The sequence below is a fragment of the Puma concolor genome, chromosome A2, assembly GCF_028749965.1.
Source record: "Puma concolor isolate L17-30 chromosome A2, mPumCon1.1.hap2, whole genome shotgun sequence".
NCBI lineage: Eukaryota > Metazoa > Chordata > Mammalia > Carnivora > Felidae > Puma > Puma concolor.
This window is the reverse complement of record NC_141668.1, coordinates 9,533,976-9,561,808: the sequence shown is the minus strand read 5'-3', so window position 1 is coordinate 9,561,808 and position 27,833 is coordinate 9,533,976. Positions and strand designations below refer to the sequence as shown.

At 37.4% G+C, this 27,833-nt stretch overlaps 1 protein-coding gene across 1 annotated transcript in view; it reads left to right on the top strand.

The window, feature by feature from the left end:
• CNTNAP2 (contactin associated protein 2) overlaps positions 1-27,833 on the top strand; it is a 1,981,254-nt gene that overhangs the window by 630,466 nt on the left and 1,322,955 nt on the right. Inside the window, exon 3 of the mRNA XM_086687667.1 lies at positions 14,448-14,641. Within this exon, the coding sequence (XP_086543793.1) occupies positions 14,448-14,641 (194 nt within the window). The remainder of the gene's footprint in view (positions 1-14,447; positions 14,642-27,833) is intronic.

Sequence of the window (27,833 nt, the reverse complement as noted above, 5' to 3'; positions counted from 1 at the left end):
CTTTGGGACATGTGTAGTGAACACTCTTTTTACTGTTCTTACTTTACCAGGAAGAAGCACATCTTAGGAATGATGACTTTTATTTATTTATTTATTTTTGGACAATGCCGGTGAATATGCAGTTGGCTAAAGAAGTTGGGAAACCGTTTATAATAAACCATGTTGTTTGCAAAATTCTATGGACTTTAATGGGAATGTATGCCAGAGAAAGGATACAGAGTAAAGCAGTAGGTGGACCAAAAAAAAAAAAAAAAAAAAAAAAAAAAAAAAAGAAAGAAAAAGAAAAAATGACCTCTTGCCCACATAACTTTTAATTTTTTTAAAAAACCATGTGCTCAGTGCATGCCCCAAACTAATGAATTCCTTGACCTTGTTGCATTCGGTAGTGCATCAGAAAGAGGGATACTTGGGAGCAACAGGAAGCTCTTAAGCCTTCTTAACAGGCAAGACTCAAACAACAGTTACCTTACAGTTGCAGAGGGGGAAAATGGCTTCCATGACCTTGACTTGGTTATTCTATGTTCATTAGCCTTTAGTTTTTGCACACAAGACCTCATTTCTATGAATCCTAAGTGTATATTAGATATCTCTTTTTGCCAATAATAAAGTCTTTATTAAGTATGAATACATTCTTCAAATAAATAAATAAATTGTATCCTGACATATAAAAACAGTCTGGTGAATTGCTTATGAAAAAATTCTTTAAAAAAAAACCACCCCAAAGCACAAAACCCTTAATGGCTGGCATCTAGAAGTGCTCTATAGTGCTGAATGAATAAACTGGGGGAGTTATTCATGGTAAAAATGGAAATGACCAGACTCTTTAATAATAAAGGTTATATATAGTCAAATGTTACTTAGTAATAATATAAATAATATCCCCCGTGATGTTAATAAAATAGATCAACCAAAACTTGGATAATAACTGTTAGTTTTAAGGCAATAAGAAATAAAAATCACTTGATAGTATTGCTAATAAATTCAACATAGTAGTTTGTATTACATTTCAGCTTTCTTTGTGAATGAAATTAAAGCCTATTTAGTCCAGTCTCCCATCCTAAGTAAAATCTCCCTCTGAAGAGATTCTTATTATCCAGCTTTCACTTGAGTATCTCCAGTAATGGGGAGCTTACTACTTTTTGTAATAATCCAGTCTATTGTTGGTGTTATCTATTGTAACATTTTTAAAATTGTTATACTGAATTCTGATCACCTGTAGCTTTAATCCTCTTTTCCTAATACAACCACCTGATGTAGCATGCAGAAAATGTCTATTTTATCTTCGTTATAATATTGCCAAGACATTAAAAAATAAGAACATATATAATATACACTGGTCAGGAAATTTAAAAATTGTAGGGCATGTCAATGTTTGAGATTTTCTGAATCAAACTTAATTATTATTTTACATTAATTAGACTTGTGTACATGTGTTTACTTTTATACCCTGGCCTGGGCTGACTTCCTGCGAAGATTTTCTCTTCCTCATGAGAAGAGAAATCATACTGTGCCTTCTATGCAGAACAGGAAGCTCATCATACTTAATTATGAGGCCACATTAGTTTCAGCCGCTGTCCAGCCTTTATGAAATTTCATGCAGCAATATAGTTCTTGTGTCTGACTTTCATTTTCCTTGTCTATTATAGCATAATCTTAATGTAATATTTGACATTTTATTTTATTTTTTATTGTTTAATGTTTATTTACTTGGAGAGAGTGAGGGTGAGTTGGGGGGGGGGGCGGTGTGTGCAGAGAGAAAGGGGGAGAGAGAAAATCCCAAGTAGGCTCCACACTGTCAGGGCAGACAGAGTCTGACGTGGGGCTTGAACCCAAGCACCGTAAGATCATGACCTGAGCTGAAATCCAGAGCCAGACACTTAACTGACTGAGCCACCCAGGCTCCCCTTGACATTAAAAACAAACAAACAAAACAAAAAGCAAACAAACAAAAAAACAAGTTGGCATTCTTCAAAGGTTTTAAAATGTAGTTGACCTGCCAAATTCCTGAAAAAAAAAATATATTGAGAGAGAGAGAGACAGAGAGAGAGGAGGGGGAGGAGCAGAGAGACTGAGAGAGAGAGAGAGAGAGAGAGAGAATCCATTGCAGGGCTCCAACGCAGGAACAGTGAGATCCTGACCTGAGCCGACATCAGGAGTCAGACGCTTAACCAACTGAGCCACCCACGTGCCCTGTTAGATATTTTTTAAAATATGCAACTAAGCTTGCCTTGCAGTTAAGACTATTTCTCATAACTCAGATAGTCATTTACCTCTGAAGTGATGAATATGTAAAGAAGTCTCCCAACGATTTGCTTTTAATTTTGCCTTATTCCAAGAAAGTTTTGATTTTAATGATGCAATTCATATCTGGATATTATCAACATTATAAACACACCTCCCTGTAAATTTTCATAGCGTTAGGTAGGCAGGACCCTTGGAGGAAGAACTATATTTAATAAGGAAATTTTTGTTCTCTCAGCAAAGTATTTGTTTAAATTTCTTAAAGTCGGCTTGATATTCAGTTTTATTTCTTTATTTAAAAAAATGTTGGGGCGCCTGGGTGGCGCAGTCGGTTAAGCGTCCGACTTCAGCCAGGTCACGATCTCGCGGTCCGTGGGTTCGAGCCCCGCGTCGGGCTCTGGGCTGATGGCTCAGAGCCTGGAGCCTGTTTCTGATTCTGTGTCTCCCTCTCTCTCTGCCCCTCCCCTGTTCATGCTCTGTCTCTCTCTGTCCCAAAAAAATAAATAAACGTTAAAAAAAAAAATTTAAAAAAATGTTTATTTTTGAGAGAGAGAGAGAGAGACAGACAGAGAGACAGAGTGTGAGCGGGGGAGGGGCAGAGAGAGGGAGTCACAGTATCCGAAATAGACTCCAGGCTCTGCGCTGTCAGCACAGAGCCCAACGCGGGGTGTGAACCCATGAACCACTAGATCATGACCTGAGCTGAAGTTGGACGCTTGACCGACTGAACCACCCAGGTGTCCCAGTTTTATTTCTTGATCAAATTCCAAAATGTAGAGAATTTGCAGCATGGTGAATAATCTGTGGACAGACTCTACTAAATGTTGAGTCAAGAAGTACATTTTTTTACTTAGTCCAAGCAAAATAGTAATTTCAAAAAGATGAGTTAAAGCTGCATAATCTAGGTGCAGATTACAATAGAGAAAGCTGGTATTTTTTAATAACGTATTCCAGGTCAATTCGATATCCTCATGGGGCCAGTGGAATGTGGCTTTCCCCTATACTGTACTTAAAAATCAAGGATGCATACTTGTGGGGTTTGTGGCATTGTGTTGCATCATTGAGAAACTTTATATCTCTGTTCTTTTAAATAGTGGAAGATGGAGATTGTCACCCCTTGATTCCCTCTTGTAAAGCTTAAGCATTTTTGTTCCCCTCAAAGAAATATGATGAAATTAGGCACTTTGATCATTTTGGTTGCTCTCTTTGAACATTCTTCGTTTTTTTGATCTGTCTTAAAATGTCAATCTCATGAGGTTGAGCATTTTTAATATGTTTTATAAGCATATATTCCTGTGTGTGTGTGTGTGTGTGTGAGAGAGAGAGAGTTGTGTGCCTGTTAAGATTCCTTGATCATTTTCTAATTGAATATTCTGAATATGTTTTATGGATTTGTGGGACTTATTTGTCCATGTTAGATGTGAGTGTTTGCTGGTTATAATATATGTTTGCAAATACCATCCTTCGCTCAGTGATTATTAGCCATTTCACTCTTTTATTAATGCCTTTGGGTAATCAACAGTTTCTAATTTTAATATAATCTAATTTATCCATCTTTTCCTATATAGCTAGTGCTTTGAGTCCTATTAAAGAAATCTTTCCCAACTCTAGGAATATGATGCTATTCTCCAATATCATCTCCTAGAGTCTTTAACGTTCAACCCCTCACATTTGAATCTACCCAGTTTTAACTTGATTTTTAAGTACAGTATAGGGGAAAGCCACATTTCACTTGTTTCCACGAGGATACCCAATTGATCTGAAACACATTATTAAAAAATACCTCCTTTAGGGGCGCCTGGGTGGCTCAGTCGGTTGGGTGTCCGGCTTCAGCTCAGGTCACGATCTCATACTCCATGAGTTTGAGCCCCGTGTCGGGCTCTGTGCTGACAGCTCAGAGCCTGGAGCCTGCTTCAGATTCTGTGTCTCCCTTTCTCTGCCCCTCCCCCCGCTCACACCTCTGTCTCTCTCTTTCTCTCTCTCTTTCTCTCAAAAGTAAATAAATATTGAAAATTATTAAATAAATAAAAATAAATAATAAATAAAAAATACCTCCTTTATCTATTATTTCCCTGTGTTACCTGTGTCATGAATTAAGTGATGGTATGCACTGGATATATGTGGTTTTGTTTCAGGAATCAACACGTTTATTTGGTCTATCCTTGTACTCATAACACTTATGTCTTAATTTACTATAGTTTTATGATACGTTGTGTGACTAACAGCATAAGTGTAGCTATCAGAAAAATGAAAATTAAACTTACATTGAGCCAGAATGTCTAAACTAAACTTAGAGAAAAATAAAAGGCTAACAACATCAAATTTTGGCAAGAATGTGGTACAATAGAAACTCTCATGACATACAGCTTTGTGTATTTGGGGAGGCGGGGGTAAAAGTCGGCTCAACTACTTTGGGAAATTGTTGGCAAAATTGAGTAAAAATGTAAAAATACAAACATTTGTGGACCCACAATACCAGTCCTGTGCATATACCCAACAGAAATGCACAAATAGGTATTCACAGACGTGAACAAGAATGTGATGGCTGAATTATTCATAATAACTCCAAACTGGAAATATCCACATGTTCAACACTAGAATGGGTAAATAAAGAGAAGTAGATGATACAGTGCAATATTAGACGACAAAGAAAATGAGCAATCTGCAACCTGTTGTGTATTGCTAAATACAACCCCATGGATGAATCTCTGGAACAATTCATCAGGGAGGAGAACGGTGACCAGATTTGGAAAAGGACACAATGAGAGCTTTTGGGTTGCTGGCAATGATCTCTTTATAGATCTGTGTGGTGATTGCACACTTGTGTTCATTTTGTGATCATTCCTAGTACAATATGTTCGTGACTTATTCCTTTTTTCTATTTATATGTAAAGCCTTACTAAAAGGCATCAAAAACATTTTGAATGTTGTACCGCGAATATAGTACTGTCGTTAGATGCCATCATTTCCGCCCTGTGTTTTCCACAAAGTAAACGAAGGTTGCGTATTTATTTCTATGCAATATACACCTTAATTATGAACTTGATAATGTACTTGTTCATAACGGCCACCTTAAGGTTATTAACTGATGATACAGCAAATTGTGCTGGTGCAAGCTCAGACTTGCAGTCAGTCAAGAGCATTTTACATCATAATCCAGTTAGTTATCCTATTAGGTCTCTCTTCCAGCTTTATGTAATTGACAAATTTCATAAGCGTGTCTTCCATGCCTTAGATAATAAAAATATTAAAAATGACAGTATACAGGATGAAAGCCTGTGGCACATCATTAGAGAGCTCTCTTCAAGTTGACATAGCCATTAATCAACATATTTGGGGCGTAATTATTAACCAATTTTGAGTGTTCCTGAAACTGTTATCTTCCAGACCACATTTTACTGTTTTATATTTATCAGAGATATGGCCCTAATGCTTTACTAAAATCAAGTTAGAGATATATCTATGGAATTCGCTCCATTCTATTAAACAAGAATGTGATCAAAAAGGAAATCCTTAAGTTCACCAACACCACTTTCAGTGTGACCAACCCTCTCTTTTTTCTTTTATTCTAAATACTCATAACCCCCAGATTTTGAGGAAGAGCTTTCTTATCTACTTTTTTCTAGATTTACTAAGTCCCTTGCTTTTAATTCATGTGTGTGTGTGTGTCTAATTTTCTGGTAACTCCTTTGATAAATATTCAGAGAAGCAAGGCTCTATGTATGAATGATGGCAGCCTCTTGGGATATAATCTGAAAACGTTAAAGGAGCTCTACCTCTCCGCGTATGTCCTAACTTGTCACAGGAGGTAATTCCCTGTCCTCAGTGATCAGTTCTGTTACTCCCAGCATGAAGTGAAAGCTGTCATTTCTGGAAGCCAGAAATGGAGGACAAGCCATTCTGTTTTCTTGTCATCTAATGATATCTGATGAAATCACTTCTTTTTCTGTTTTGTTTCAAAATGTACCTTCATACTCTTTTGTTTTCACATTCTGTAAGCATTAATTGTCCCCTATTTGGGGAATGACAGTGGCATTGCCATTTTTGCTTCTCTGGCTCATGACAGTTGTTAATTAATGACCATGGCCCCCTTTTCTGCTTCCAATCAACAGGTGTCCACACTTGGTTGGAGCCTATTCTGCTACTTCCAAGTAGGTCACATGTCACATCTTCTAGCTGTTCATGTCCCACTGTAAATAAAATCTGAGCTCATTCGCAGGCAACTTCTAGCATGTCTTCAGATGCTAACTGGTTTTTATTTATCCATGAGCTAATTCTCAACTGTATGCTTAAGCTTTATTTGTTTAAATACCGCATTTCCATCAGTCTCATTATTTTAGGCCATCTTTCATTTGCATGGCATGATATACTTTCCATACTGAACATGCTTTTCAGTGTTCACAAGATCTTTTCAATCCACAGAATCATGTCTTGTTTTTTTTTTCAATTTTGAAAAAAAGTCTCAATCATTACTTCTTCAAATTCTTCTTCATTACTTTATTTTCTATGTATTTGTTTTATTCCAGAACTTTTTAGACTGATCAGTGAAACTCCCTCTTTGTCCTTCAGGTCTACAAATTGTAACGGCTTTATTGATGTATAATGGATGTATGCTAATATTAACATATTGAAATTGTACAGTTTGATCATTTTATATATGTTACACCTATGAAACCATCACCACAGTCAGGGTAACAAATAAACCCATTACCCCAAGAAGTTTTATTTTGCCACTTTCTATCCTCTTCCTTTGCCCCTCCTTCTCCCCCTTCCTCAAACAATTACTGATCTGCCTTTGTTCCTATATGTTTGCCTTTCCTAGAATTCCATATGGATGGAATTGTACCATATGCACTTTTTTCCTTCGGTCCTGGATCCTTTCACTCTGCATAGTTGTTTTCAGATTAATCATGTAGCGTGTACCAATGCCCATTCCTTTTTATTGCTGAATAGTATTCTGCCATATGGATATACACCATTTGTTAAGCTGTTCATCTGTTGATGAACATGTGGGTTGTTTCCAGCTTTGGGCTATTACAAGGAAAGGTGCTAAGAACACCATGTACTGGACTTTGTTATGTTTACGTGCTTCATTTTTCTCGGGAAAATACCTAGGAGGGGGTGGTGGGATCATATGGTAATTTGTAGGAAGAAGATGTACCTTCCTCCATTCAGAGGATTCTTTGCTCTCAGCTCTGAGAGGTTTCTTCATATGTGTATGCTAATCGTTATTCAGGTGAAGACTTGAGGAAGGCCCCCTGCTGCCCTTTCTTTTGCTTCTGACTCTAACCACCTGGTCTCACAGCTCTGTCTTCTCAACTCAAGGACCCTGCCATGTTCTGCCTGGGTTTTTTCTTATGTCTCACCCTGGAAACCCTGTCAAGATCGGAAGCTGGGAAATAGACCTCACTTCATTTGTCCCATATCTCAGGGATCTCAGCACTTGGTTGCCTCACATCTTATGTCTTGCAAACTGTCGTTCCATACATTTTGTCTCCTTTTTCATTGTTTCAGGTGGGAAAGTAAATTCATCATGGAGTCATGTGACTCCATCTTGGTCAAAAGCAGAAGTGCTTGAATTCTAACATGTTTTGTATTTTTCTGTGTTGACTTTTTCTTCTTTTCTTTTGGAGTTTATTTATTTGAGAGAGGAAGGGGCAGAGAGAGAGAGAATCCCAAGCAGACTCCACGCTGTCAGCATAGAGTCAGATTGAGTCAGATTGAGCCCCACAATCCCATGAATCGTGAAATCATCACCTGAGCTGAAATCAAGAGTCAGACCCTAAAACAACTGAGCCACCCAGGAGCCCCTGTGCTGACTTTTGTATGAATCCTTCAATATTACCTTTCAGCTGATTGATTCTTTTTGTGATGACATGTAATTTGTGGATTTTCCTCTGATGAAGTTTTCTTTTTCCTATTGATGACTATATTCTTTTTTATTCTAAGATCACTGTTTTTTGTTTGTTTGTTTGTTTGTTTGTTTGCTTAGTATCTGTCTGCAAACGTTTTATTTCCCCTGGTTGTGTCTGATCATTACTGCTATTTTTAATGGATGACATTACTTATTTTATATTTTTTGAGAACCTAAAACAAGTATATTTCCATGGTCCTCAATGACTGTTACATCTGGAGTTAATTTCCATTGAACTTTTGATTTCCTTAGCCAGTTTTATGCCATTTATTGTCTTTCCTGTGGTTTGAAACTTTGGTTTGCCCACTCTTCTTGACGACCAGTCTGTTTGTCTCTCTGTCTCTGTCTCTCTCTCTCAATTCCCTATCAACTTGTAACTTTCTCTACTCAGCTTCCCACGTCTTCAGTCCAGAACCACATCTTACCTGCTTTGCCTTGTGCCTTTGTCTGGGGCTGTTATTAGAGAATCACAGGTCCAATGACTAAGCCAGTGGTGCCGAGCACATGCATACCTGGTTTCTAATTCTCTGGGCACGTTTTCCTGTAAACCATGGATCCAAGCCATAGATCCAAACCATACATCCAACATCCAAGAGTTGTTTCAGTCTCGTTTGATAAGAAAGTTTTCCTGGGCTAACTTTCAACCCTGACCCAGGCTTCCTTTCTCTGACACAGATGGGGACACTCCCATCCAACAATATTTCCCAGGAACTAGTGCCCCACTGCCTCTTGTGTATTCCCAGACCCTGACTCCAGCCAGCCTCTGCTTTGGTCCTACTCACTGCTTTGCATTTTGGTTGCATTTCTTGTGCATGGAGATGCCTATCTTATTTTTTTATCCTGGCTATGTCTTTTTCAATTTTCTTTTTATCTATCTTATCTAAAAATAGTGTATATTTAGAGCAGAAGGAGGCCTTCAGGCCTGAACTCATAATGCTATCTTGCCCCAAAGTCTCCTTTTCAATTTATTCTTTTCATCTGATACATATTTCTCAACCAGTTATTAAAGGTAGTTATATATTTAATTGAAAATTTCTTCTACCTTTTTCTTTTAAATTAGAATCTAGGCTTATAATCTCTGGTGGTGTTACAACCACCCTCTTGGGCATCATGTTTATGCAGGAGCCATTTATCACTGGAAAAGAAATTTCAAGCCCTCTCTTGAACCACCTACTAAGTTTTTCTTTTCTCTCAGAGGTACCAACTTACAAATTACAAAGCAGAAAGGGCCATCATCATTATAAGCTTTCACGAAGTTTAGAGTGGTAGTCCCACCCAGTTCTCCAGGTTCTCTGTTATAATTTATCACTCAAGTAACTCCAGTAGAGTGGGAAGCTAGAATACAAACACTGTGAATCTTTATAACACACACACACAAACACACACACACACACACACACACACACACACACACAGGAGGGATGTATGCATGTGAGTGAGAGAGAAAAAAGAGAAGAGAGAAAGAGAGGGATGGATGAATGGAAGCAGAGTAAGAGAGGGAGAAAAGGGGAGGTAACTGCTTAAGGAATGGTAAAATTTCTGTATAAGTGCACATCTTTCAGTTCATGCTAACCATTTACTCGATATCTACTGATATTTTGAGTTCTATTATCTCCAAATGTGAATGAGTGTTGTCTTAGAAACTAAGAGTTTATGACTATTCATTATCTCCACCTCCTCTACCTCCTCTTGAATTGGCAATTTTTTTCCTTTGTGCCAGCACGGTCTCCACTGGGAACACATTTGCCCTGTTATACTCTCCACAATATGTTGGGGAGCACTTCTGCTCTCTTATACCCTATTTTCCTGAGGTTTTTGTGATGAAAGAGTTATCATCCTTAATCCTTGGATCGATAGAGGTTACACATTTCACAAGTCAAATGAACAAAGTAATCAACTTCCCCAAATTACATTGCTTTATAGATCAAAGAGAAAGAGGAAACTTTTCATCGATCTTTCCACCATGTTCTTCACAAAAGCCTGACATTTGCCCTCCCCTTGAGGTTAATCACTATTCTCTCCACATAGACTTCTACAAAGGAATAACTTTGAACTTATAGTTTCCCTTCTTTTAGAATTTTGCTTCCCTTAAAGTGGACAATAAATTCTACTTTTTAAAGTAGCGAGATTAACGGGATTAAGTCATTGGGTTTTTAAATTTTTTTTAATTAAAAAATTTTTAATGTTTATTTTTGAGATAGTGAGCAAGTATGAGTGGGGGGGGTTGTGGGAGAGAGAGAGGGAGACAGAGGATCTGAAGTGGGCTCTGTGCTGATAGCAGAGAGCCGGATGCGGGGCTCAAACTCACAAACCATGAGATCATGACCTGAACCAAAGTCGGATACTTAACTGACTGAACCGCCCTGATGCCCCTGGGGTTAAGTAGTTGTATGTTAATTGCCTCCTTATTGAAAAATTGTAATGCAGCAAAAAATGGGTAACTTAAGAAAATTTATACTGGAATATTTTTTGAGGAGTAGTTAGGGGAAACATTCTCAATTTCAGCCAGCAATTAATTGCTCATATTTTCCCCTTTTCAGTCATTGTGATGATTGCTTATTTACTTCAATGACCAAAGTACCGTGTTGCTCTTAGTAACACAGAGACAGAACTTCATACAGTTAGCTGGAGAATTTCTCCTAAATTTGGAACAATATATCTAACAGATAAGAAAATATATTTATAATCTCTTGATTACTCAGTACTTATTATCCCAGAAGTTCATCTACAGCTCCTCTAAATTACAGAATTCTATGTAAAATAAGCATGTGGATGATGCATCACTATAGAGAATATTAGATACTACAAGAGGGGAAAAACAGCATAGAGATAATGCACAAAGACAGAGACAACTAACTCCCATTTTTAGGGAGCGGATTCTCGGAAGAGTGGTTCCAAGGAGGTGTTGTAGATTGGATTCCCCAGGTTACAAATTCTAACATGGATAAGAGCATGTAGGGAATTTATTACAGAGTACTTTTGGGGATGGAAACCTGTGGGAGATAAGGGGATGAAGTAGGAGAAGTCAGAAGGAGAAGTTGAGATGCAATGGAGTGTCAATGGAGGCTTCACTGAGTTCTGCAAACTGAGATGACCCACCAGAGTTTTCCCAAGTTGACTGGCCATTATATCTGTATGACCCCAAGAAGGAATGTGCCCTTGGATAGAGTGTCTCTTTTTTACTCAGGGAGTTCCTAAACAGGAATTACAGCTAACTACAGTCTCTAGACAATAACTGAGGGAAGAATTCCTCCTTTCATAAAGAACAACCTGAATGACGTCCACTGCAGGAGGTAATGTTTGCAGTAAACAGGCTGGTACTTGAAGGAGAAGTGAGTTTCTCAGTTGTACTGGAACATGTCACACCCTTGTTTCTCTGGCTGCTTCATCCTAACAACAGCAGAGGTATTTCTAACAGAGGTATATGGCCTGCAAAGCCTAAAATATTTAGTATTGAACCCTCTATAAAGGAAGTTTGCTGACCTTTGATATAGGGTTACTACCGTCAAGTAGTATTATACCACACCCTAGTAACATGAGGACCTTGATACATAATATATCTGTGCTGGCCCCTGTCCTTTGTGCACTTGTCGTCGTATGTTTTACTTCTACCTCTGTTAAAACCTAATTCACTGTCACTATTTTTGTTTTAAATGCTCAATTATCTTTTAAAGAAATCTGAAAACATGAACAAATACTTTGTATTTACTGTTGCGTCTACCATTATCAGCATTCATTTCTTGATACGAGTTTCAATATGGTATGAGTAAATACGATGTGATATGAGTAAATGTGATAGTATAAATATGAGTAAATGTGATATGATATGAGTAAATATGAGTCTCAATATGGTAAATTTTCCTGGAAGCTGAAACGTGTACATTTCTTAAAGTATGTACCTATTGGTGATGAATTTTCTCAGCTTTTGCCCTAAATATCATTTTTTGTTCATGTTTAAAAGATATTTTTGCTGGATATAGAACATTAGATTGACATATGTTTTTTCCCTTTCCTTTTCATCATAACAGGTAATGTCATTCTGTTGTCTTTCACCTTGCATCATTTTTGCTAAGATATTATTGTCCTCTGGCTACTTTTGAGATTTTTCTCTTTAGCATTATTTTTTTAACCAATTGATTATGATGAGACTTGGTGTTGTGTTTTGTATTGTATTTATCCTTTTATACTGCTCACAGCTCAGTGAATTCCTTAGATATCTAGGTTTATTATTTTCAGCCACTGTTTCTTCAAATTGATTTTTTTCTGCCTCAATCTCTACCTTCTCTGCTTTTAGTTCTCTATTTGCATGATTGTTAAGACACTTAATATTGTCCTGCAGGCCACTGGAGTCGTGTCCATTTTTAAGCCTTTTGTCCCTTCTGAGCTACAATTTGAAGGGTTTATGTGGCCCTGGATTCAGACATTAATGTTTCCTTCTCAGTTTATAATCCAGTACATGTTTTATTTCAGGTATAAACATGGTTCAGAAACTTCTATTTTGTTCTCTTTGTTTATCTTTTCCCCATTAATATCTCATATTTGTTTCTTCACTATTTGTATATTTTCTTTCAAATAATGAACTAATGTATAAGCTCAGTGTTAAAGTCCTGGTCTGCTAATTTTATCATCTCTGTCATTCTATTGGCTGTCTTTGCTCTGGTTGTAAGTCATTTTTTCCTGCTCCCTGAAATGTCCAATATTTTTTAAAAAAATCTATACTGAGCATTATGGATGCTCTGTCACTGAGCTTCTTCTGACCATTCATGGCTTTCCTTAATGAAGTGTTGCATTTTGACTGAGCAAGAAGTTAATTTATTTGTAGGTCAGACTGATCCTTTTTCAGGCTTATTACCAATCTTTGTTCAGGTGTGTCCTGAGTAGCCCTTATTTTAGGACTCAATCATCCTAACCTTTCTGAGATCTCTGGTGATGCTATGCAGATTTTCAGGGCTCTTTCTCTTTACAGCTGCCCCTTCCCTGGTACTTTGTGCTACAGATTCCATCTGTAGGATGGAGCTTTGATTTTGATATATCTTCATCTCAGTGACACTGCTGAACTCTGTTTGGGACACTCTTCCATGTGCCAGAAAGTGAACCAGGCATTACCTTATTTTTTTTATCTTCTCTTGTGGATCAGGGATCCTGCACTGTCTGTTGTCTAATCCCTATAAAGGGTAATTTTATACATTTTGTAGTTATGTGATTTTTTTTATGGCAGGAAGGGTATTCTATCATAGCTGAAAGCAGAAATAAGCCATATAAACATCATTAAATGAATGATATATCTGTGATGATTTACAAAATGATTTCTCTTACCGTGGTCCTCATAGAATAAATTATTTTATTGTCAGCTTTTAAGTTTTTTTTATTTGAAAAGTGATGCATATGTATATCTAAATACTGTACATTGGATGATTTATTGAATATTTCATTATCATTTGCTCCCATTGGTAGCCAAATTCACTCAAAAAATTATTTTGCTCCTTAGCACTAAGCATTATGGCATATTTTCTGTAATGTATTTATGTACAACCATCGTTATTTTCCATAGTGGTATAGACTAGGAGTATTGTTCCATATTAATGTTCTATTTCTAAAGATAGTTTTACCTTTTTGTTATCTGACAATTATTATATTTTACCAAAAGGAGTTTTACTTCATTTAGTAACTAAAATGATTTTCCTAGAAATGTTGTTATCAAGAGGCGTTGGTTGTTTATCTCTTAAATGTTAGTGAACGAATTACCTGATTAGCTATATACCTTATTTCTCATGAGTACAGAGCTTAATGTAAGATTAGGCCTCATCTTAAGAACTATGAATATTCTTTGGGCTCCCAAATTTTTAAAGCAAAATAGACTTTAGAGTTGTACATAATTGCTTTTTGTTCCATTTGTAATCTACTCAAACATAAAGCCCCACATGAGGAATTAATAGATTGTTACATTTTTTTTTCCTAGTGATTTTTAGTTGAAGAATTCATGGTAAATTGATCAACCCTCAGCCAATTAGACTCTGACATGTACTAATAAGATCTAATTGAGGAATGATGAAGACATTTGCTCAGGAGAAAATGAGCACATAATTACACCATAAAGAGGTTAGAGTATCAATGTTACCCAGCTGGAAGAATATTAGTTGAAGTCCCAATGGCATCTATAAAGGACACTCCATAATATGTCTATGAATGTTGCACTGCTAAGGCCAATTAAAAGATGTAGATAAATCCATTATCAACAGTAGAATTTCAGCTCTAAATATCTGTTTTCCTCTCTTGCCTTAACCTTCTTCAGGTGCTGGGGGATGGTCTCCATCCGACAGTGACCATTACCAATGGCTTCAGGTTGACTTTGGCAATCGGAAGCAGATCAGTGCCATTGCAACCCAAGGAAGATACAGCAGCTCGGACTGGGTGACCCAATACCGCATGCTGTACAGTGACACTGGGAGAAACTGGAAACCCTATCATCAAGATGGGAACATCTGGGTGAGTCACTGTCAGAAAGGCAAACACAGAATTGAGTGGCAGATGTGTGACCTCAGCCTGTCCAGGTCCTGGCACGATCTGGGGAGGTGGAGAGGGTTTGGTGGTGGCCTGGCTGAAGGTTTATCTTGTCAGTTTTGTTTCTTGCCTTTGTGTTCATGTCCTCTGGTACTTGCTGAGGGAGAAAAAAATGTGAGCAAAGCAAAAGGAGGTGGGGAAATGGATCAAAATCACAGTGTGCCCTGCCCCACCTCTTGCCTTTCCTAAATGGTAGAAAACCCTTATCTTGCAGAGTGGATGCGTCCCCCTTCCCTGGTTTCTAGTATATTTCACAGAAATCAAAATCTCCCAAGAAACCTGTGTTAAACCTGAAAAAAAAAAAGGTAAATAATTTCATGATAGTAAGGTACTAGAATTTTGTTAAACACAGTATTTCAAGTTACTATATTTTTTTCTGGAGTACAGAATGGAAATGGTACAAATTTTACCAACATACCAAAGTGAGTTAAGGATATAGAATAAAAAAAAAAAATCCTGACTTAGGTTTTCATTCCTTACTCCCCCTCTCTCTCGCTTGCCTCAGACTGTTTCTGTTTGGAGGTATTTAATTAAATCATTAAAGGACAACATGAGACAAGGTCTACTGCCAACCGAGCTTGGATGAACTGGCGGGCACTGGGCAGGGGGCTGTGGAGTCTGAAGCACTTTACCACCTGCCAGAAGCAAGTTCAGTTTTTCTTTTGCTTTAATCCGGGCCTGTTCGGACGAAGCACTATTTACTGAGTTACTGACCATTTATGTATAAAGATAAAAATCAGATAGAAAAATGGTTTTGTTTTGTTTTGTTTTGTTTTTAAAGAAAAACCAAATGGAAGACCAGCCGTAGCTCTGGAGCACGTCAGGCAACACCCTCAACATCCCCTCCCCCAAACAGTTTTAATTTTTTTTAAATGTTGCTGGTCCTCACTCTGAGGTGTATACACTTGTCACTGTTTGTCTGACCAAAGCCATCAGGAAGCCATTCATTCATCGAGTCAGTCAGTCACTCAGTCAGTCTTGTTGATTGAAAAAATAGTTTCCTCTGGCTGCAATTTCTGCCCAAGGCTCAGGGCAATGAGTCTTAATATGCGCTGTCCATTTGAATCACCTAAACAGGTTTTAAAGTTCGTGGATTCCAGGTACACTCAGATCAATGAAATCCAAATTGTGTAAATAGAAATTAGGTTAATGACAATGATAGCTTTTTTTGAAGACAGAGATCTTCCAATTCAGGTAAAATATTGAATTGTGAGAATATAATTGAGAGGAGTAGGAGCAGTAATATAGGGCAAGAAAAGAAATGCCCCATATTTTATTTAGGCCATTATTATATTAGTGGTCTAGACCTTTATTGCAGATCTGTATTTACTTCATTCTGTTATTATGAGAGAAAAATAGTTTAAACCACTTACTCTTAAAATATTTCAGTTAAATTGGAAAGTTGTGTGACTCCAATCAAATGTTCAGCACGTTTGAATAAATTATTTTAAAATACTAAATTTCGAGGGATCTAGTCTAGTTTAATTATTTAGAAAAGCATCCATAACCAAAGCCAAGTAAAGCCATCAATGTTAAACAGGAAGAAAGAAGGAGGAGAAAGAGGAGGTTCACTTCTTAAATTGCGTCCTTCACAGTATTAGGTAGAGTGCTGGGAATTTTCAACCTGATTAATGCCCCTCTCCCTTAGAGAATTTATATTTTAAAAATCCTCCAGTAATCTTTGTGAGGAGACAGAGTTTAGAGCTCCTAGTTTGGGTAGGTGGTCATCTCCATAGCAGGAACCAGTGTTCGTAACTGGTGTGTAAAATTAGGATATAATGCTCTGATAATAAAAAGTCCTCCAGAGTAGTTCTTTAGAAATAGCTTTTACTAAGCCATGATGATATGACAAAAACATGTGTATATTGAGATGGATAAGCTGTAGGAAGCAAGAAGTGGAGAAAATGTCTCTTTATGGAAAGTCTTCCTCTTACAATTAAGGTAATTCAAAGCCCCAAACCTAATCTACAGAGAAGTAATTTTCAACTAGAATAAACTAGAAAACTTTAAATGTGTGGATGTGTGGGTCCCACTTCTGGAGATTTGGTTTAATTAGTCTATGGTGTAACCTAGGCATCAGGATTTTAAAGTTCCCCAGGTCATTGTGATGTATAGCCAACACTGAAAACCATATTTTAGATGTTTTCTGGCCTATGGGGAGGGTGGGGGTGGAGGAAGGTTATTGTGACATTAGGTTTTATTGTGATATTAGATATTAGGTTGTTAGAAAGGACCTTCCTCGAAGTTTAGCAGAGAGAAAGAGTCTGACCCCACAGACCAACCAGACAACTGCGAGTAGACAGTTAAGGTTCAGCACACAAATTCTGCCAGTAAAGCATTCATTGTTTTCCAACTCTCTGTGGACTTTAACTTGAAATCAGATTATCATGTTGGTGAAATTATTTGAGGGCTGCAAACTGGACTCCAAACAATCTTGCACGTTTCTGTTTTTGTAAAGTGTCCATCCCATGATTGAGAGTGCTCAGTCCTCTCCTATCGTAGTGAGAGTGATGGCTGCTAAAATACAGAGGTATTTGGGCTTTACTTTACTTACCATGTACGTAGCAGTTAGGGATAGCTCATTCTGACTAAATACAGAGACATAAGTTCAAAGAGCTAAGAAAGGTGGAATTTTCCAGGGTAAGTTGGACTCTTGGTTTACATAAGATACCAAGTGTTGGGTGAAGGGGACAAGGCCATGAAATGGAAATATCACCAACTGTGAAGGTAGACTACATCTCCATTCAGGGCTCTCCACCTTTTCTGATGGTGTGGAGTGTATTGTTTCCTGCCATTCTGACGTTCGTCTTGTTTCTTCCTTTCAAGTCCTATATATATATTTTTGTTGTTAAAAATAAGTATGCGAGGAGTGACTATTTCTCCGTGAAAGTGTAGTGAGCTACTTATGAAATTATAGAACTCAAAACAAGTGTGAGACAGAAACTATATGCTGTGAAATATTTTTGAGTGCCAGTGAGCCTGCAACATAATGATTATGGTTTCATCGTCGCTAATGTGAAAGTAGTCCATTGCTCTGACGTATTCTAAACGAAGTAAAACTCGTTTTCTAAAAATTCTTGAGGACTTTAGAGCTATGTCTTAGCATGCATTGAGTGATTAACATTTAGCAATTACAGATCTCGACGAAAATATGTTTTGGACATAAGTTTATTAAACATTAAATATTAAATTTTATTGTAGTCCGACTACTGCTTAACATGATGTGTATTGCACTTAAATGAAAGAGATTTCTGAAACAGATTTGGGTAGCCATTTGATGGACAACACCCTATACCATGGGAAGTTTCAGATAGTTAAAAATTTTTGAAGCTGATCTGGTTAGGAAGTTGCTTTCCTCAGCCGTTCCTAAAATGATTGATCACCTGAGAAGAAGACACATTAATGGGAATCCAATCACTTAAGTGTTACTTTCAACAAATGTCAAATGGTTATTCCTTCTGCAATTATAGGGGGATGGACAACACAGCCAATTCTTTTGTCATATTGTTATTAAATGTTCCTGTGGAGAATCTATTGGATAATATGTTAAAATACGTGAAAAACAAGTCCTGTCAGCGAGAAATTATGACAGCTTAACAAGATTTTAAAGTCGTGAATCTAACTGTGGAATCTGATTGTGAAATGATGATGGCTCTTGAAAATATTCCTGAAGAATGGTTTATCTGAATATTTAATACTCAAAGATGTGAGTTGCTAAATGTGCTTGGCTAGTCAAACCTTCTCATTCCTCAGTGATAATCCTAGACATAATGGAATTCTTTATACTTTATTCACAATGCCATTCCCTTCTCTTCAGAATTTTCTTTCTAATATAGAAGAAAAATACGTATAGATTGGTAAAATCGCCTACCCCTCCCCCCACCGAAAAATCATTCCATTTGCATATTCCACAAACTCTAATTTGCATACTGCTCTTGAGGTGTTTTCTGGTTTCCTAAGTATAATCTGTAGGAGAGAGAGGAAATAGTCTGTCTGAGCATTTCTTATCAAAAGTCCATTCAGCATTACATTAAATAAGAATTCCAGCAGATTTTTGCTGGGAGGCTGCATTTAGTTTTGCTTGGGAAATTCAATTACCGGTTTTTGAATGCAGATATTTGGATCCAAAATAGGAAATTGAAGTATTAATAGTGAATGCCTTCTTTACATACCATTATTGTTTTGCAGGAGAGTAACATAGTACAAGTTTACCTATAACTTAAATGTAGTTTTTCTTTTTCTTTTTAAAAAATTTTATTAAATGGTGAGAAAATGCTTATATATCCCTAGTTATTTTTTAAAGGAGTTTTATCCCCTTTGTTGATAGTAGGCAGGTTTCAACCAGAGATCAGTGACCACTGAATTTATTAGATGGAGAATCCCACAGAACAGAAATGTTTACTATATTTAAATTACATCATTACATATTTATCAAGAATATAGGAATATATAAGCCCGTATTCTCTAAGCAATATTAAATAAAATATTAATTTGCTAGGTAAGTTAGAAACCTGGATCTCTTACACGCTTTTTTTCACATACGTACTCACACAAAAAACTTCATTGTTTCTAACACATTTGAAACATTTAAAAATATGAAAAGCAAATAACAGCACATTAATTGATTAAATTCTTTGTTTTTTGAATATCAGTTCAACAGCTGGAATATGTATTCTCTACCTCCTTTTTAATCAAATATCTTACCAACTGATATCTACATAATAAAAGTTCCTAAAACATCTTTGTAGGTTGTAGGTAAGTAGGTTCACTTAGTAGGTTTCCCTAAGTGAAAGCCAAGATTTGGATTCAAAAGAACTGAATTCAAGTATCTGGGTTCGTATATTCAGTTTATAAACTCGGAGAAGTCACTTGGGAGTAATGTCTCTTGGGAGGTTTACATGAGATTAAGTAAGTAAAGAAATTTATCAAACTATAGAGATTGAGAAACATGTACCGGTATCACGTGCCTGTATAGAAGCATCTACAAAACTCGTAGCATTCTACAAAATTAGCGTAGTGTTTCTTTTCAGTGAGAGTATCTGCTATGATCATTTTAGTTTAGTCCCCCTCTATCCTTTCCAGATATATTCTACCTCTGTTTACTCTTATTTGTGGTTTAAAATATCTGAAAAAATTTTGGTGACGGAAGCCTGACTTAAAATGAGAAGGGAGATGTAAGCAAACCTCTGGCGTATCTTCCAATGAACAAATGGAGTGGGGCCATTGATTGACAGTGTGGTTCCGGCTGGGCTTGTAGAGCATGTCTGGTAGGCCTAGCTCAGTGCCAAGTGCCTTCGCAGTGCTTGGAACGAATTATTTGTTACCATAATGATGGTCATGTGTCCAATGAGCCATGTAAGGGGATATTGTGTAAAAATGAATGGATTATTCTGTCCTCTCTTTTCAACCATTTGTATAGTGGTTGCGTTAATTTTCCAAATCACTTCCAAATCTGTTCCAGTTATAAACATAAAGCACAACTACTTCGCAGTTCAATAGTATACTTAGACTGTTTTGAGCAACTCTAGAAATTTTTCTCTGCCTTTGGAACTACAGAGGAAGATAACCATCCCTCTCGCTTGCTCTTGTAACTTCCATCAGATGATAACATCCCTTCTTCACTTAGGACACTAATGCATTATGTCTCAACAGTAGCTGTGAACTTACTTGTTGATGTATGCACGTGCATTGTGGTTGCAATCCATTATTTGGGGAAAGGACTAGGCAGGCATATTCAGAACAAGTTTATGGGTAACTTATTGAGAAATAAGACATAGCAGAATAATCTGCATTAAACCCTTTCTAAAATGGCCCTTGATATAAATGGGATAAGCATCTTTAGGACTTGTATAGGAAAAAAAAATAATTTCCAGGGTGAATTTAGAATAAGCTTCTTATTTCTGTGAAATACATTTTTTCTGTTTACACCCCTCTTAGGCTGGGAGATATTTTTAAAATCTCATGAATTTTAATAAGTTGAGTGGATATTCCAGATCCTTCTGCATATACTATAATGCCTCTAGTAGTGAATGTTGATCACCTTTCCAAATCCACATTTGTATTGTGAGATTCTCATTTTAAGGGGTCATAGGATTTTGTCTTGCATCACCTTTTGAGTCATTCAATATGGTACACATAGACACATGTGGAAAAACCATTCTAGCCAATGTGGTTATGTGTTTAATTTTTGCCAAAAATCTGGAAGATAAAAATAAGGTGGTATTAATAATAGTGACATACACTGTTAGGTAAAAGAAGATGATATCATCTTATATGATATGGCTTCTTACAGGCAATGAAGTAACAGTATATTATTCTTCACAGTGTAGCGCATTTTTCACTGATGAGTTAAAACGAGGTATATGTAATCATTATTCTAAATTTTTTAAGTATATTTGATTGCTTGAAGAGCATGCTGAAAGAGAAAGTGGTCTCATTAAGCAAAATGATATTAACAGGTGCTTATTTTGCTCTGGGCTCGAATAATGGAGATGCTGATATTTGTCTCGTGAGACTAAGGTTGGCTTTAGGTGACAAGGGACTGAATGAGTCCAGGTGAATGCAAATTTATATAAAGCGTTGATAGATAGGTACCTGCAAATATTCTGAAGAATAATAATGAATAATATCGTTTCAGATGAGCGTGTCTACCCCACTCAAGTTGGAGCTTGGTGGAAGTTAGGAGAGTAGCAGTATGTCTCCATGGGAGAACGTAGGGTGATGACAAAATGTGCTGTTTGGTGGCCACAAGTCCCTGAGAGGCAGTGGAAATAGCAGCTCACTGGTGCACTGTGGCACCGGACCACCTTTCACAGAGATCTGTGTGGCTTGAGGAGATTTCTTAACCTTTCTGGGCTTAAATCTCTTCACCTGTAAAATGTAGCTAATAACACCCCTTACTTCCTTTACCTCAACAGAGATTATAGGTATTAAGTTAATAATCCATGTGAAGAGCTTAGGAAAATACGTGGCACATATTAAGCACGCCATTATAATCACGTTACATAAATTTGTGACTTCCAGGTGCATTGCTGTCATATTGGATTGGATCTGTCCTTGGAAATTCAAAATAGCCTGTTACTTTCACTTTGTAACAGCTTTTCCGTATTAACATGTTGGCGTGTGTATTGTAATACATCTGTGCTTCTCTGCTTGAAATGACTAATAACTCATTTTTAAGTATAATTGAGAACGCTAATTTCATTTACATCACTTGAATCATGATCTTCCCATGGAGTCTGAGGCACCGCAGTACAAATTGTGTCTGGGCAGTTCTTTCAGGTCTGTTTTCTATTAAACTTCGGTGAAAATAATGACCGCGATGTTTCCATCAGACCTAGCTTAATAAATTCACTTTTATTGACTTTGGAAATCAAGGAAAATAAGCCATTTTTGCCTACAGTCCTCCTGCGTATCTTCTTAGGCTAACTCAAAAGAGTAAGATAAGCAGACCGAAAAACAGGCTTTGTAAGAATTAGCTAAGACAGGTTATGCTGGTTAGCCATGAAAATGGAAAGCCAGACGGAGCGAGGCGCTATCTGAATGTCTTGAATCAGCAACAACAGCATCACCTGAGAGCTCGTTAGATATTCAGAATCCAGGGACCCAGCCCATACCTTTAAAACCAGAATATACAGTTTGGCAATATCCACAGGTGATTCATATGCATGTTAAAGAGAGAGTGTGTTGTTTTCCATATTTGAGCAGCTCTTGCCAGGAAGAAGAACTAGAATTGGACCCTATGTCTCCAAAGCAAAAGGCAGAATTAGAATTAGAATTAGAATTTGCAGTGCAAACTGCAGAAAAAGAGCATAAGCTTTGATGAAAAGGCACTTACTGAGCACCTACTGTTTACTAAGGGTTGGAGATAAACCACAGTCAGTTTCTTCTAGGGGCAAAAAATCTAGAGGCAATGCTAAACATATAAGTTTATGATTATATTTTATGGTTATATGTGTTTTAATGGAAAGAGACTTGCACAGGTTGTTCTGGGAACACACATACACACATATGCCTCATTCATAGTGGTTGAGGGTCATGGTCAACAAAGACTTCTTGAGTTCCTAAATATTTTTGGCTAAGTAGGTAAGGAGCTGGTGATGTAGAGAAGAGAAGCAAAAGGTCATTTCCAGCAGATGAATCTTCTGAGATAGGTTGGGATGGATCGTAAGACACTATAAATAATTACATCTTTTCCAACTTACAAACAAACAAAAATCTGACTTTTCTGTAAAATTCTAAAATCATATCCTTTAAATCAATCATGTAAATTTGGATATGTAAATATCCAACTTTGAAAGAATGTTGGTGTCAACTAGGGTGCATCTCTGTACTACTCATAATGCAGAGTTCACTGCCAAGCACGTAATAGATGCTTAAGAGTGTACAGTTGAATCGAAGTACCTCATTTTGAAGATAAATGGGCTGAAGCTAAGAGGCATGATGTTACTTAAATTTGAGCTACACATCCAGTTACAATGACCCCAGTACTCAATAGGGAGACATGTACCTATTTTCAGTTTATCAAGAAGCATCATTATTATAGTGACTGTTTGCTTATTTTGACTACATGAAAACAATTTGATTGCATACACAACAAGGGGCACCTGGGTGGCTCTGTCTGTTGAGCCTCCGACCTCGTCTCAGGTCATGATCTCATGGCTTGTGAGTTCAAGCCCCGCACTGGGCTCTGTGCTGACAGCTCAGAGCCTGGATCCCGCTTCAGATTCTGTGCCTCCCCCTCTCTTTGCCCCTCTCCCACTCATTCTGTCTCTCTCTCAAAAGTAAATAAAAATATTAAAAATTTTTTAAATAAAAGAAATATTTAGAGGACAAGAAAGCATGAGATCTGGAGCTGTACTTTAAATATCAAAACCCTACTCCAACACTTAGTAACAGTGAATGTTTAACTATGTTAATGAACCTTTTATGGGCCTTACTTAGTTGCCTTAGTTGTAAAAAGGATAAAATAGTATCTGTCTTATGGGTTTTTAAGAGAATTAGGTAAATTAATCAAATTTCTTGGAACAATGCACCATAATTATAGGCTCATCTTCTTGTCTTCTCATTTCACCCCCTCCTAATTGTTTATCAGCATTGTTATTACTATTATCATTAATAATTATAGAATATTTGGGATGCCTGAGTGGTTCAGTTGGTTGAGCATGTGACTGTTGATTTTGGCTCATGATCCCAGGGTCATGGGATCGAGTCCCATGAGGGGCTCTGCACTGACAACACGGAGCCTGCTTGGGATTCTCTCTCTCCCTCTCTCTGCTGCTCCCTGACTTGCATGCACACATGCTGTCTCTCTCTCTCTCCCTCTCTCTCTCTCTCTCTCTCTCTCAAAATAAATAAATGAATTTGATTGTGGTGATCATTTTGCAATATATACAAATGTATATTGCACACCTAAAACTAATATAATGCTGTATGTCAATTGTATTTCAATTGAAAAAAAAAGAAAGAAAAGGCAAAACATTATATATGTGTGTGGAAATCCTAACTCCCAGTAACTCATAATGAATACAGCTTTACCTAGAAATACGGTCATTGTAGGGGCACCTGGGTGGCTCAGTATTGCAGCTCAAGTTATGATCCTGGGGTCATGGGATCAAGCCCTGTGTCTGGCTCTGTGCTGAGCGTGCAGCCTGCTTAAGATTCTCACTGTCCCTCTGTCCCCTCTCCCCTCCTCATGCTCTAGATAGATAGATAGATAGATAGATAAATAGATAGATAGATAGATTTTCTAGAACAATATATTAAAAGGGGCGTGAGGACCTGAAGTGAGTAGCTGTTAGCTCTATCGTCGGGAATACTAAAAGCTAATTATGAGGACAATGGCTGTAAGTAAAGCCTGGTTGTCTTGGGCTGCTCTTGGCATATGTGCGCCCTTGGTGACCGTGAAGGTATCTGTACTGTTTGTCACTTGTATGTACAATTTTGCCAAGTAACTAATTTAGTCAGTGTTGACTTTGAGAAAGAACTAATAGAATGTTAAAGTGTCTTGGCAAATAAATTTGGATTGCTTGAATAAACTAGCTTAATTATAGGCTGTGTTATCGTTCTGGCAAAAAAGATGTCATGCTGATAGGCTGTCTGAACGGTTCACTCAGTTACCATCAGTGACTCTTCAGGAGCGTAGGGAAGGAATAAAATATAAACTTCTACTTCTAGAAAAATTGCATCTTGCCTCCAAATGAAAAGATTATTTGAGATAAACATCTGTGTTTCTCCCACGAACTTCACTGATGTATTTGGATGAGACAGTGGGTCTATTGTAATTGCCATTTAAATGGTTTATCATTATATTAATATGCAGCTGTCGTGAAGTCTATGAAATCTGTTCTGTGATTTAACAGAGTTGTTCAGAAAACTACCTGCACCAATTAATAAGTAGTAAGAGCCAACCAGCATTTGTCGGGGGTTCATTAGTGTTTGATATGCCTTTATCTCATTTAGTCTTTGAAACAACTTAAATGTGATGATGTCGAATATTGTTATTATTAAGCCCATCCTATAGATGCAAGAGCTAGGGAATAGAGAAGGTAGAACATTCCAAGGAGCGCACGGTGCATTAACAGTGGAGCTGGGATTAGAATCCTGGGCTAACTAAATAGACCTTCACTACCGTGATCCTCATATCTATGGCTCACCTAAGCCTTTCCTTTCAGGGTGTGCAAGAAGCTTGCTGACCACATTTTAACTGTAATATGCTACACAGGCATATGATGGCATATCTTTTTATAAGGTTACTAGTCCTGCTGGATTAAGAGCCCAGTCTCCCGCAGTGTGACCTCATCTTAACTACTTACATAGGCAATGACCCTATTTCCAAATAAGATAACATTCCGAGGTACTGGGGTTAGGACTCCCACATATGAATTGTAGAGGGGTGCAATCCAACCCCTAACACCTAACTTTTAGGAAAGCACCTTATAAAGCTATGCCATTAAAACCTATTTGTTACCACTGAAGGATTAATAGTGTTGTCGATGGTTAAGAAAGAATAGGGAATGGTCTAATAAGAAGGACAATGGTTTCTAAGAGGAGTTGTACATCTGTCCTCATGAATTCAAGAGATGTGCCCAGGTCAAACCATAGGAGATCAGTTGCTGAGTAATTATATGATTCTCTGCATTCATTTGTTTACAAGCAAAACTTGAAAGGAACGTTTTCAGAATTCTTCTCTCAGGGGTAGCAAATGAGCCAAAGATGCTTTTTAAAACCATGCAAATAGAATGAACCGATCCTTCACCCAACCCCGTGAAAAGTGTTTGTGTTTAAAAAGTATCCAAGTTTCCAACCTCACAGAGCACTTTGTTCAGAAGTAAACACTGTTTGACATTATAGACATCATTTAATTCCTTGGTATATAATGTTTCAAAACCAGATTCTAGAAAACGTGCATTCTAAGCAATTATTGACATTTTTTTCCATCAGAAAAACGAAACAAACAAAAAACAAAAACAAATAAAACAAAAAACAAAGCAAAAGAAAAAAAACCAAGAGCTCTCCCAAAAACAAAACAGCTTCCTGCAATTGAATCTTGAGATATAATTGCTAATTTCTTTTAGATTGTAATAGTATATATTTGAAAACAGCAGCTTTTATTAGTTACCTTCACAGTATTCTTCAGAGCAGGTTGAGAAACACATTCCCCGGGATCTCAGATAAGAAAGCGGAGTCGCCCAGGGCAAAGGGGCTATTCATCTGATGCGCTTATCAATCGCAATTGTTCATTCTGTTTGCAGTGTGTCTGTCCTGTTTGTGTGCTTCTTAGTTTTGTTACAGTATGCAAAGTGGAAAATAGAGCTATGTGGAATGGCCTAGAGCAACGGAAAAAGACTGAATTTATCCAAAATTCATTCAGGCTGTTTACATTCAGCCTGGAACAAACAAGTTTTTGATAACAACTTGAAAAAGAAATAAATACAGAAGTTTTCTGTTCCTGTGAAAGGAGTTTGGGATTGTGATAACATCAGATATTTACACCTGTTTGTCCCATGACTTACTAGATAGTAAGGTTGGTGTGTGGTTAAATACATACAATTTGACAGGTTGTTTGGTTTTGTTTTTCCTGGAAGAGTAATACATAGGAGTATTCCATTTTAGCTTTACTTAAAATAAGCAGTAGTGACGATGTTGCCCATTTTTAAGTTTAAAGTCAAAGACCAAAGAAATTATTACTCAGATAATTGTATGTTTGGAATCAAGGTAACTGATCATGAAATCAAGCCCACTCTCGTGTCTGCCTACACACACACACCCATCCTCCACCCTTACTACAAAGTAACTCTTAATCTCCCCCTAAATTATATGAAACCTATGGATAATTAATCGAATCGAATCTTTCACTGGATTCAGTTGAAACGCAGAGGTGTTAAGATAAAACACTATTGCTAATACTTTCTGCCATTCCCTGAGTACTTACCTGATGAATGCCTTCTGTGTCAAATTCTCTGACAAGATCCTGAAAGGTGAGGGACCGAGTTTGGTCCTCGATTCCTGTGCCCCTCCCCACCCCCCCCCCCCCCCCCGTAGTCTTAACTCTTTCCATTATATCACATTTGAGAAGATAGAATGGTGGGTGATCATATGTACATTCTCCGAGAGGTTTATTTGTCTTGTTAAATGCTGGGTCTCACCAGCTAGGACAGTACTTTGCACATTGGATGCACTTAGTAAATATTTGTTGACAGATTGAGTTATGAGATTCAGTGAACTTTTGAATAGTATATAATTAGGTATACATTTCATTAAAAATGTTTATTTTTTAAATGTCTCTAATAGGTACTGACAAATGTTGCACATACCTACACCTATTGAAAGGAGAAGTTCAAGTGTCAAAAATGGCATTTGTGGGGACCCTCAAGATTTCCACAAGGGAGAAAATATAGCAAAGGTTGCAACAGCAAGGGGTTAAGAGGGAGACCAGAAATACTAACCAGGGCAACAAAGCTTATTCTCCCTTCAGACCTGGGTGCAGCTTGGGGATGTGGAGTTAAATGTTGAGGGGCTAATGCCAAATCCACATGTATGTTGCAGACGTGAAGGTGAGCTGGGCCCTGGTCGGTGGAGACAATCTGGCATCGGTATAGAGAGGTCTCTGATCTCA